The following is a 13232-nucleotide window of genomic DNA, read 5'->3' as shown; positions in this document are numbered from 1 at the left end:
TTTGGGAGTCTATTAAAAAAATCACTGACTCATTGCAGACATGGGACATCACACCTATTTATATCATCAAAATATACCTCATTTACATATGCTCATTTAGCCTATTTATAAGAATGGAAATCCAAACATAAGGTAACTGAGGAATGGCTGTCAATAGTGGCTGAGATAACAGGCGTTGAAAGACATGAATAATATCTTGATTACAAATAAAAGCTCGGTCTCATCCTTTTAGCCCAGATTTTGCTACAACTACATATCATTTTTTAGTCTGATTAATGGCAGAGCAACTAATTAGAGTGGGAGAGAGATTAGCAAATCATTCAAGATGTCAAGTGCAGTCAAAGTGCCATTTTGTCACAGATAATATAGTAAAGCTCACAGTGACAGGTGTATGTAATAAATAGGAACGGAAAATACTCTGATCTTGAAGAGTCAAGATAATGTTTTTAAAATCAGCACTATTTATTTACATTTGATTTCCTTCCTCGGAATTGTCATATTGTTGAATTGAGCTTTGACTTGCTGACATGCTAATATTTGGTGTGTATTTTCTTTGTGCTTTGCAGGATGCACAGAACCAAAAATTAAAGACAAATGTCTGGTACAGTGAGGTAGGGACTGTTTCCTTCTGTGCATGCAGCCCTCCCGATCTTGATCTGTTGAAACATATTACTACTCTGAAGAATGGACATTATCTTTGTGTTTATAGTTCCTTAGATCTGCAGCAAACCTAATTTGTTAGGATCCATGTAAGTGTAGGCCATGTTTCCTGGTTGAGGCTACCATCTTTTGGAGCTGGATGGGAAGTCCTCTACCCTAACAGTACCAACAGGCTGATCAGTTGGGCTATTTCTCCAAATCTCTTTTCAGTTCTTTGGTAAGGTTAATGTTGCCCCTTTTTGATAAGTTTCCTTTTTGGCTACTCCTAACAGGTTTGGCATGATGAGTTTTTATCATGGAACTCCAGTATGTTTGATGACATTAGTCAGATCTCCCTACCTCTAAGTGCCATCTGGGCACCTGATATCATCATTAATGAATTGTAAGTGCGTTGGCTATATTTCTGTGGGGTTTAGACGGCTTACAGGGGTCCTCAAACTTTTTAAACAGGGGGCCAGTTCACTGTCCCTCAGACCGTGGGAGGGCCGGACTATAGTTTAAAAAAATAAAACTATAAACAAATTCCTATGCGCACTGCGGGCCCGGGATGAGTCGGCTGCTAAGCAGGACAGGCAGCGGCACCCGGCGGGCCGGATAAATGTCCTCGGCGGGCCGCATGTGGCCCGCGGGCCGTAGTTTGAGGACCCCTGGTTCAGGATAGTTTCTGCTTACATTCACTCATTGTTGCTATTTTTTGTTTCTCAACTTAAAGACCAACATATTGTTGGGAATATTCAGGTTAAACGTACCATAAGTTGACTTCATTTAAGATACAGATTTGGTTACTAATGCTTGAGGTTGCTCATGGATTGTGTTTGTATTGTAACAGTAGCAAGTGAGTTAATTTACGAGGTGTCATTGCTGAGTCCATCTTTGCTAGAGTGAATCGTCTCGGGGAAAAGTGACTCTGTCCTTGTGCTTCTAGGTTAGTCCTGGGTGTCACAGTCACTACCATCTCATAATCAGTTCTGCGCATTGGAATGGCTAAAGCTCTCTCTCTAACAACAAATTCTCTTGTGTTTCATACAGTGTGGACCTTGAAAGACTACCTGACCTTCCCTATGTGTATGTGAACTCATCCGGGACCATTAAGAACTCCAAGTCCATCCAGGTGGTCTCTGCCTGCAGTTTAGAGACATATGCTTTTCCATTTGATATCCAGAATTGCAGTCTAACCTTCAATAGCATTCTGCACACAGGTAAGCCAGGAGAGGTACAGCCTTCTAGGGGGAAACATGCCTGTGCTGGGTGGTTGGCACACATAGGTGTGATTATAATATGCTACTCTTCAGGTCCATTTTATTCTTGCACATAATTAACCTTTTGCAAACCTAAATTTCTTCCTGCAGTTATTTGGCTCATGCTGTAATTCAGACCAAGTGCGGTATTGTGCCCAGATGCACAGCCCAATTGCCGCTTTTTGTTTGGGAATACAATATCAGTCCTCTACTGCCATTGGGAATGTTATAGAAGTCACAGGGGCAGCTCCATCATTCTATGGATAGTGGAACCCAAACCCTACATTCATAGTTGTTTTTTCCATGGCTAGAAAGATTTTATTCCACACCTCTACCCCAATTCAAAATGGTTGTATCAAACTCCATCTCCATCAGGCTGTACACGGCAGGCAGGAGTGAAAGGACTGATTTTATGTTGGTGCCCATTGTTTCTGTGATTTTTAGTGGAAGATGTAGACCTGGCCTTCCTGCGGAGCAGAGAGGACGTTAAGCATGACAAACAATCGTTTTCGAATGACAGCGAGTGGGAACTTCTTGCTGTGTCCTCAGCCTACAGTACCCTGCAGAGCAGCGCTGGAGAGTTTGCGCAGATTCAGTTTCACGTAGGTCCTTCCCCTTCCTGTCACCGCTGCCCACTTCTCTGCACTTTTTGGCCCTCTCTGCTGGGCTGAGGAAGCTCTGCTCCATTGCTTATTCTCACTCACTATCATTTGGGAACAGCCGATTCAGACGGCTCTCGACGTCCACTTGCTTTCAGCATTTCAGAGGCCAGAGGTGCAGGCACCAGCCCTGGATTCCTGCTGTAGCTATTCCACATGTGAATATAAAGAGAATGGTTTTCAGACACCAGAGATGTGAGCCACCACAGCAGGAACTCAGGCCTTTTAGTTCACACCAACACCTGCACCTACAATCCCTACGGAGAGGAACCAAAGAAAACCCACGCACAACAGCAACAAATTGGGAGAGAGTGTCTTTTCAGCGCTATTGTCCTGTTTTTAGTTTAGTAAATTATTAATTAATTCCAGATGCAGGTGCATAAAATTACCATATTATTAACTTGAATATCTGGAGGGATTAGCTAACAAATCACCTGCAGGATCCACAGAAACCGCTGGTGGTTTCTGGATCAGAGAGAACAACTGCCCTAAAAGGATGTGATGAAAACCCGAACTGCTCAGACGTGCCACCCTGAATGCTCTTGGCTGCCTTGTTCACAGAGAAATTTGTCCAGCAGGGCTGGGGGGTGAGGTGCAGGGCAGTGAAGCCTACTGCTCTGCACTCCAGAGAGCCATTCTCCCTTCCCTGGCCCTCCTGGCAAACCATCCTGAATGTGAACAAAAGCAAGTTCATGCAACCCATAGACTCACATCACTAGTATTCAGCTCTGCTTTCCTGCACAAAGTCAGCCAGTGGTGGTGGTAGTTTGGGGAGTGGTAGGAGGGGGCATCCTTTATGTCAGGTAAGGGATTCCATTGAAAAATAGAGACTACAGACAGACCAGGATACACAAGATGAATTGTCCTGGAAATAAGGCTTTTGGATAAGAAGGAAAATTCAGACTAGACTAAGGTGCTATGGTTACAATGGATAATTGCGTGTTAAGGGATAGCTTCTGCTTACAGAAGGTGGGTGATCTTAGGAGCTGTTATTGAGGGCACAGACGCCCCTGCATTGGTGAAAAGGTGCATGCAGCTCTCCAGGAAAGCTCTTGTTAAGTTAGAACCTCTTAGAGACAGCTGTTGTGTGAACCTGGCCCATGTATAACCCTGGGCACTAGCTGATTGCCGCTCTTATCTTCCTAGTGGTGGGGTCTGGGTTCTGGCTTATTCTGCTTGGTTTTTAGCAAAGCCTGCATTGTGGCTTGTTTGTCCACCTTTTTTTTAGCGAGGGAAAGGAAGTAGAGAAAAGAGAGCTTTTTAAATTTCAATGAGTTTCTTGGCTCAGAGTAAACACCTCATTAATTTTAAAGATATCAGCCCGCAAACATTATTAATGCAGCCGAATAATGGAGAGCATTAAAGGGAAATGTGAGGGAGCAGCACATGCAAGGTGGGACACAGTCACCTACCAAGCACCCTGAGAACGCTGCACACGCCATTACCTGCACTGCACGGAGAGAGACGAGGGAAAGCAAGAAATGGGTAGGTAAACACACACACTCTCTCCATAGGCAGCATTACTGGTAGACACATGTCACCCTTTGCCCTCAATAGTAATCTATCATCTCGACAGTGGCTGAGGACTGTCTGTGCACTACGATGACCAGCGGTGTGAAAGACTGCGTACGGAAGGAGAGGCTTCCGGACCTCAGGAGCCATGGTCCTGGCACTTGATTCTCCACTCATAGTGCCTGTGATGGGTGTGGTGAAGGCAGGCAGAGATAAGGTTTCCGGCTCTGAGAGCTCTTCCCTAAGGCCCTTTGCCCGGGGCCTAAGGTGGGTGATTTAGCAGGGCTGGCGGCCATGTGGCCCTCCAGAACAGACTAGTGCAAGAATCATGAGTAGACTCACAGATCACATTTGGTTGGTCAGGGAGCTAGACTCAGGAGCTTAAAGGACATTTGGTGACTATCCCAATTTTGTCTCCGTTAACTTCTGCCAGCCTCCCTGCCTCCCCATTCCTGCTCTGTGCACCGTGGCTGGGCTCAGATGCTCTGACTTTATCCCACACATCCTGCTCTGAGTTTAGCAGCTGAGGCACATGTCCTTCAGCAGCCCGTGGCCAATGACGAGACATTTGGAGCCCAGTTCCATTCAGACATTGGGCTGCTGCGGTCCTGACAGCAGAGTCACCTCCCTCTGAATCTGATCACCTGCTGTGTCCCAGTCCAGGCTGGGACAGCAGGGGGTCGGGGACAGGTGGGCAGGCAGGAGCTACAATGATCTGTTCTAAATAAGTTGTCACCTAGGCCTGAGGTACACTGCTGCCATCGAAACCAAATCTAATGTTCTGGCCGCCCTGCTAGTTCCAGGTAATGTGCAATTCTATCTGCCAGCCCTGGGGCACGTACTGCCGAAGCCTGGCTTGGGGCTGCAGCCCCGGGGGGCCCAGAGCACAGCCCCTCTGCCTACGATGGTGTCTGTGAGCAGCCAGCACCGCCGAGCCAGCAGCCCCCAGAGGAGAGGTTTCTTCTAACACCCCCTCGGAGGTGCTAGTTCCCAGAAACAGGAGGGCCAGCATTCGGTATCTGTATGCTGGCATTTTGTTTTTTGTTTTTTAAAGAATGAGGGTAGCCCTGGCCGGTTTGACTCAGTGGATAGAGCATCAGCCTGCGGACTGAAAGGTCCCGGGTTCAGTTCTGGTCAAGGGCATGTACCTTGGTTGCGGGCACATCCTCAGTGGGAGGTGTGCAGGAGGCAGCTGATCGATGTTTTCTCTCATCGATGTTTCTAACTCTATCCCTCTCCCTTCCTCCCTGTAAAAAAAAAAATCAATAAAAAAATAAAAGAATGAGGTTAGAAGGGGAAGAGGTAGGAATAAAATTTAAGAACGCACGTTGGATAGAAGAGGGTGGACACTGTGGGAACTAAAGTGAGTCCAACCACAGAGCCGCACACTGAGTAAATGCTCATTCAGGCAGGAATGGGGGTCCACAGGGGGCTTCCAGGAAAATGCAGAGGGCCATTTGAGAAAGAAAGGTGCTTCGTCTTCTTTTCCTGACATGATTTTCTTTTCTAGTTTAGAATGAGTTGTTTGTTCAGATATCTATTGAATGCCGCTCATAAACTTGATAGAAGATCCTTCTGAGCACTACCAGGCCAAGAGTGGGAGAGATGGGGATGGGAGAAGGGGCCGGGGGTGGGGGGCGGGGAGAGAGAGAGAGAGAGAGAGAGAGAGAGAGAGAGAGAGAGAGAGAGAAGATATGAATTTAGAGCCCTAGAAATCTTTCCAGGGTCACTCAAGTAATCCCAGAATCACAGGCTCAGCTAATCCCGCTGAGCCATGGTCCAGATTTGAGAAACTCTCACTCGGTGAAAGGATCTTACTTAGATGGCAGCCACTTCTCTATTCTTTCTGAATTAGGAATGTGGAGAGAGGCTTGGGAGAAGAGGAAAATGGGCTTCAGTATGAAGCCTGAGTCTGGGCGTCAAAATTCCAACTATGTCATAAAGATGGTCATGCAAAATTGAGTACTGGTGGGGTCTACCATCACAGAGGCAATTAGAGGCTAACCTTGGGGCCTATTCCATCTCCAAGGAGCTCTCCACACACACATTCTGAATTAGATTGATCTCTTTCATTAACAACAATAGGCTCCAAATACCTTTGTGTACTTATTATTACCTGGCTTTAATGGATAATGAAATTGTGGCATAATATTGCTAACACCTGAAGGGTGTCTAATGGAGAACACAGACTGAAACTAAAGTGCTTTTCCTTCCCTTTCTGTGAAATTTAAAGGCACCAGCTCCCTTAGTCCATTAGAAATGATGGGCTCTAGGTAGGGGCAGCTCCGCAGAAAGCAGCGTCTCACTGAGCTGGTGGTGACGTACCTTCCCCCAGAATAAGCAGGGCTGTTACCTCTGGCGTACTCGTGGAGAGTTAGCCCTCAGAGGGCTGACCTCAGCTGCAGAGCCCCCATTTGAGCTACTCCCAGGATCCCACCCCATTGAATAAAAATAGAATTATTAATAGACTACAATGCAACTCAACAAACAGCTTTTGAGCTCTTGTCTGTGCCAGGCTCAGTGGTAAGCATGGAGAACACAAACGTGAATAAAACAAGGCTCCTGGGACCTGTCATAGACCTCACAGTCGCCCAGGGAGACATACTGAAAATCACCACAGACGTGAGCATTTACTCTGTGTCAGGCACCGTTCTACGAGTTTGTACATGTAACCCTCACACCTGGATGAGATAGGTGCTCTAAGTGTCTGTGTTTTTACAAATGGATGAGTTGGGCTTCAGAGAAGTTAAGTCATTTACCAAGGTAATGGAGTGACTAGTGGAGCCTGGGCTTGAACCCAGGCAATCTGACACGAGAAACTATGCCTAATCCCATGTGATGATGATACAATTAAACATAATGCAGCATATTCCAGTCCATTCTTTGGCATCTGTGCACTGTGTGTTACTGGGCAAGTCACCTGCATTAGTTTCCTAGAGCTGTCATAATAAAGTACCACAAACTGCGTGACTTAAAAACAACAGAGATGATTCGTCTCATAGTTCTGGAAGCCAGAACCTGAAATCAAGGTGTCAGCAGGGTTGGTTCCTTCTGGGCTCCAGTGGAGAATCGGTCCCGTGCCCCCTCCTGGTTACTGCTGTTGCTGGCAATCTTCAGCATTCCTTGGCTCGCAGAGGTAGCACTCCAATCTCTGCCTTCATCTTGACATGGCCTTCTCCTTTTTGTGAATCTTCTTCTTAAAAGGACACTAGTCATATTGGATGAAGGGCACGTCTTCCCCAGTGCGACCCCCTCTGAACTGATTACCATTTCCAAGTTCGGTGACATGATGAACTTCCAGAAGGGCATGGATTCTTGGACTCATTATTCAACCCACTGCAGTCCGTCACCCTCTGACTCCTGGAAATTCGTGTCTGTCCCAAAATACATTCACCCTGTCCCAGCACCCCCAAACATCTTAACCCACTCCTGCTCCAACTCTAAGACCAAAATATCATCTTAATGTAAACTCAAAAGAACCCAAATCTCAGCATCTAAAGCAGGCACAGACTCTGGGCATAGTCCATTCTTCTTCCTCTGTAGACTTGGGAAACATCTAATGCCACAGTCTGGTTCCTGACCCCATAAGACGCAGAAGTTTCCTATTAACAGCACTGACTCCAATATTTAGGATAGAATCTGACACTCTGTTCATGCTCAATTCATGTCTCTTGAACAAGGGAATAAAGGGCTCTGAGGATTGAAAGGGAGAATAAAAACAAAACATTTCTGAAAACTGGGTGATAAAATTAATATTTCTTTAGGCTATACTTGGCTTGTAGAGAAAATTAGCCTAGTTAGTACATAGGTTGATTGCTCCTAAATCAACCTAAAGGAAAAGGCAGACCCTTCGCTTTTGAAACAAACCAAAACTATAGGCACTATTTTGTCTGTCTTCGGAACAGGAGCATCCTTGCCAAATGTAGGAAGATGGATGAGGTCGTTTTGGAGGGCCTGTCTAGATTCACAATTTTATAAGCCAAACACAGACAGGAGAGGTTTCTGCTCTATGTTACATCATAAGCTGCCTCTTTCTGTTCCCACCGTTTTCCTTCTACTTTCAGCTACTTTTGGCCTAGTGACAAATACCCTCCCGACAGGACTGGCTACAGAATTTGTGTGGCCTTAGTGCAAAGTGAAAGGCAGGGCCCCTTGTTAAAAAATTACTACGAATTTCAAAATGGCACCAGAAGAGCATTAACAAAGTGCACAGGCTCCATGCCCCAAGAGCTGGCCTGCCTCCCGACCTCTTAGCTCTTGCCACAGCTCTCCCCTGGCAACTGCACCTTCCTGGAACCGGGGGCCGGAGGAGCCACGCTGCCATCCTTGGTTCTGGCCCTGCTTTACCCTCATTCCCTGCAGCCACCTCTGGCTGGAGAACAGTCATCTCAGCTCCTGCTTTTACATAGGAACTCCACTTGAAGAGTTCTACGGTAATCTCAACTGCACCCAAGGTGTTCGGCAAGGCTACAGTAAACTGCTCTTTTAGAAAGGGAAAGCAGCCCGGCCGGTGTGGCTCAGTGGTTGAGCACTGACCTATGAACCAGGAGGTCATGGTTCATTTCCCAGTCAGGGCACATGCCGGTTTGCAGGCCTCTATCCCCAATGTGGGTGGGGCGTGCAGGAGGCAGCCAATCAATGATTCTCTCTCATCAATGATGTCGCTATATCTCTCTCCCTCTCCCTTCTCTGAAATCAATATTTTAAAAAGGGAAAATCAGGCATGGAGAGGTTAAATACCTCACCCGGGACCACTGAAACCAGCATGTGTAGGACCTAGGGCTGAGGGCTCTGGAGCCATGTTCCCTGGACTACGACTGGACTCTGCTTAACCAATGTGCCCACCTATACTTTTCTTTTCACCCTTCATGTAACAGCCACCATGAAGTCTCTAGGGGTCTTCTGCTTCTACCCACCAGAGACAGCAGGCTTGGTCACCCCCCACCCATATGTCCAGATCACCAGTGCGCTAGCCTGGGCCCACGCTCCAGGACCCCATGGACTCTGCCCACTGGGCACCCTGCTCACTGACCCCATCTAACCACAGCCAGGCACAGCGTGATGACGGGAGCTAGGGGGTGCAGGTTGATGACAGTTCATTTTGTGGTTGTTTTGCTGTTGATTGCACTTTGGTAGAAATGTGTTTTAACCAAATTATTGCAAAGCAGTGAGTGTTGCTCTGGTTTAGGTATCTGCAGCCAATTATGTTTAATGTGAAAGACAACAGTCAGACTGCAATCCGCCAAACACTCGGGCCTGTCAAGCACCACTGAGACGGAATATGCTCTCAGACCCAGTGGCGGCGGGGGGGGGGGGGGGGGGCGTGAGTAGGGGGTCCTGCTCTCATCAGCAAGGTGCTGTCTGGCCTCCCCCAGGCAAGCTCTTGCCCTGCCACTGTCTGCGCCATCCCTGGCCTCTGTCTTGGCTTATTTCTCTGTGGTTCTCTTCCAGAACAGGAGACAGAGAGGAGTGGGAAGAACCCTGAACTCAACTCAGAGGTCTGGCCAGATCAAGAGTTGTAGCTACACTGTATGAAAAAGAACCCCGGTTGGAATCGGGAGACATCGGGGCTCTTCCCAGCTCTGCCACTAATTCACCTCGCTGAGGGCTAAGCTTCACTTGTTAAAATCTATACAGTAGGGCTATTAGGTTACCTGCCAGCAAGCTCGCAGTGAGGATTAACTAAACCACACCATGTGCCTAACATCATCCCCCAAGCACCCCCTCTGATACGTGGAAAACCTTCTATTGTTTTGAGAATCAGCGGAACAGGAAATTTCAGACATTTTTTTCCCAAACCCCAACAGTAAAGGTCCCAAACCATCCATCTGATCAGCAAGCATTCATGGAATACCCACTACAAAATAGGTGTTCCTTTTGGCTCTGTGGGAGATATAACAAGTTTCTGTTTTCACCCTCAAAGGGTCCAGTGTCTGGAGAGGAAAGCAGCCCTGTTATTCCCTGGTTTCTCTCAAGGGAGGAGAACAGTTTGTGTTTATTAAAGACAATTCCTGTCACCACCCCAGAGAAACAAACAAACAAACAAAAAAATGGCAACAACAATCATAGTGATTTTATGAGACTCAGATTTCCAGCTACAAAACCCACTCAGCACCCTTCATGCCAGCCACGCTGCAGGCCTCGCTGGGCCTCTTCAGTTGGCCTGTGGTGGGTCCCCTCCTGCCCCTGCTCCCTGCTCCAGAGATTGAGCTGTGGCCTGCAGGGATGGGAGCCCTGGCCATGTTTGGCCAATAGGGGCAGAGGCAGAAGATTGGAGTGAGTGGGTGCTTGTCTCTCCATTCTCTCTCTGTGGAGTTGCAGCCAGACTGGCTTTGTCCCTAAGATGAAGGCACAACTGTTGCAGCCCTATCCCCACAGCTTCTCTCAGGTCCCTTCAGGCCTAAGGGATGGAATAGCTCACCAGTGCCCCCAGCCCCCTGGGACACTGCCCTCCTTCCTGTAGCTTTCCTGTGGCCCGCCCACACCCTGTAAAACATCTCTTTATTAAGCCCTCCTCAGATTTCCCAAGTCAGTTATGCTTTGTTCCTGCCCAGACTCCAACGGATGCACTCACAGGTGCTGAGAAGCTCGCCTTCCAAGTAAGAAGACAGACTAGATCCCAAACACACAATATGTTGCATCACACATGGTTTAAGAGAGAAGATTTTAGTGTAAGCCCTGGTTTTAAACAGTTTCTCACTCACAGCTATGTGAGCTTACACAAGCAATTTCATCTCTAGGAACCTGGGATTCCTTGTCTGTAAAACGGAGATAATAATACTTAGCCCTAGAGCTGCTGTGAGGATTGACTAAGATAAACCCAGGAAACACTTAGTCCAGTGCCTAGCAAACAGCAGGTGGTTCTAACCTACAAAATAGTCTCCTGTTTCTAAGCTACATAGACTTTTCACATTATGCAACACTGTTAGGACTTCCTGGCTTTGGTTTTGGCCAAATGTTAGTCCATCAGCTTAGACCCTCTTTTCAACAGATTTCTTGTCCCTGTCCAGGTGGTGATTCGCAGGCGCCCACTGGTCTATGTGGTAAGCCTGCTGATTCCCAGCATCTTCCTCATGCTTGTGGACGTGGGGAGCTTCTACATCCCCCCTACCTGCCGTGCCAGGATTGTGTTCAAAACCAGCATGCTGGTGGGCTACACCGTTTTCAGGGTCAACATGTCTGATGAGATGCCACAGAGCACAGTGAACACCCCTCTGATTGGTAAGCATCCTTGGGGTCACCAGACATTTGTTTTGCATGACTCCTGGCAAAGATTTGCTGTTGCGTTTCAGATCTGGGGAGGGAGAGGCTGCCGAGACTCCAGCTAACTCCACCTCCTGGTTCCTTCCCTCAGGCGTCTTCTTCACCGTCTGCATGGCCTTCTTGGTTCTCAGCTTATCCAAGTCCATCTTGTTGATCAAATTCCTTCACGATGAGCAGCACAGCGGGCAGGAGCAGCCCCTCTTATGCCTTGGAGGGGACACTGATGCTGATGGGCTTATAACGGATCACAGGGCCCATCTTGTTGGGGTGACAGGTTTGTGAGAAGCTTTGAGGTCTCTACCCTCAGCACCCGTTCCCACTGATGGAGCACTGGGCTGTGTGAAAAATCTGAAACATCTGCTTGTTGGCCTCTGTGCTGCATTTTACATGGCCTTTCTGGGGACTGAAGGCCACTAACTCCTGCTGGCTTCCCAGAAAGTCTCATTTCAGCTTGGAGGTCAGGTCCTCAATTCCCTTAGCTTGTCTTATTTCCTAGGTGCCGTGGGCTTGCGCGTGTGCGCACACGCACGCACACTGTGTAGCTTTGGATTTCAGTTGCTTAATGTGCAAAGGTTTAAAAATCATCTCTGCCACGAAGCTCTGCCTGGGTCAACCTGGGCTGTCCCCAGCTCTGAAAGCCTCCTAGATGGGTCTAGCCTAGACATCCCACATAGATATGCTCTCCAGGGCTCCCTTCAGCAATTTCACCTCTAGGAACCTGGGATTCCTTGTCTATAAAATGGAGATAATAATATCCAGCCCTAGAGTTGCTGTGAGGATTGACTAAGACAAAACATAGGAAACACAGTCTGGTGCCTAGCAAACAGCAGTGGGAAGTAAATGGTAGCTTCTTCTAGTTATTATAATTATTAGTAAAATTGATATTAGTTCTATGTAAAAACTTAAAAGATTTTTTCTACATTCTAAACCCCTCAGCAGGTGGGAAGAGAGTCCTCACCCCCAACTCAACCCACTGCCCAGTTTTGCCTACAATCTTTCTTGAAGGGTGAGGCCATCAGCCTCAGTGGGAAGTCCAAGGGGCCATCGTCGTCCCTGGTTGACTGGGCTGTTCTCCTCTCTCACGCAGAGTCCCCTGTCTCTCGAGAGCACCAGGCCCACTCAGGGACCCTGAAGGAAGTCTTATCCCAGCTTCAATCCATCAGCAACTACTTCCAAACCCAGGACCAGGCAGGCCAGCAGGAGGTCGAGTGGCTGGCCCTCCTGGAACGCATTGACCGACTGCTCTTTCAAGCCTACCTTGTGATGTTGGGACTCTACGCCATCACACTGTGCTCCCTCTGGGCACTGTGGAGCCGCCTGTGAAGACGGGTTTGGCTGGTCTCCATCAATGTGCTCTCGCAGCAGGTGGAGGCTGAAAATTTTGTGGGGAGATTAGAGGAGAGGAATGGTGGGTTAAAAGCTCTCCAGCCCCTGTTGCCTCTCTTTTCATTCAGTCCAGGTATGCACACCTAATGAGAGATTAAATGACCCAGGAGTAATGTAGTCATGATGAAAATGCATAAACAGTTCGGGGCATACAGGGAAAAGTGATCCCTGTTAGCAATTTCTTTCAGAAAATTACTAAGTACATCAAGCACACATGTATGTTTCCGCAGGTTTATTTAAATGTAAGATCCTTCCATCTCCCAGCCCTGTCTTGGTCACTTATTTAGTCAGTCATTCAACAAAACCTTTATTGGGTGTCAAATAAATTCTAGGCATTGTATTAAGCATACCAAAAAATACAAAACAAGTTAGTCACAGCTCATCCTTCCCTTGACTGGATTCCTGACATCAACCTTGCATCGACCTTCAGTTCCCTGTAAGTCCAGGCATCTCCTTGCCCTGTTCCCTGGCTCACACTCCATCTCAGCAGCCCGAGCCTCTCCATCATGCCTGT

The 13232-nt window shown here is 47.6% G+C and overlaps 1 protein-coding gene across 2 annotated transcripts in view; it reads left to right on the top strand.

The window, feature by feature from the left end:
- The window catches only part of HTR3B (5-hydroxytryptamine receptor 3B), a gene marked incomplete at both ends in the record, with an annotated part of 39175 nt that extends 26520 nt beyond the window's left edge, over positions 1-12655 (top strand). For both annotated transcript variants that reach the window (XM_080688441.1, XM_080688440.1), the window contains 7 exons: positions 567-611; positions 933-1042; positions 1690-1859; positions 2343-2500; positions 11080-11290; positions 11424-11606; positions 12420-12655. In XM_080688441.1, the coding sequence (XP_080544567.1) occupies positions 567-611; positions 933-1042; positions 1690-1859; positions 2343-2500; positions 11080-11290; positions 11424-11606; positions 12420-12655 (1113 nt within the window). The remainder of the gene's footprint in view (positions 1-566; positions 612-932; positions 1043-1689; positions 1860-2342; positions 2501-11079; positions 11291-11423; positions 11607-12419) is intronic.
- Positions 12656-13232: the final 577 nt, after the last annotated feature.

Source organism: Plecotus auritus, assembly GCF_963455305.1.
Source record: "Plecotus auritus genome assembly, chromosome: 9".
NCBI lineage: Eukaryota > Metazoa > Chordata > Mammalia > Chiroptera > Vespertilionidae > Plecotus > Plecotus auritus.
The sequence above is the reverse complement of the archived record's forward strand: the minus strand, read 5'-3'. Positions and strand labels throughout refer to the sequence as shown.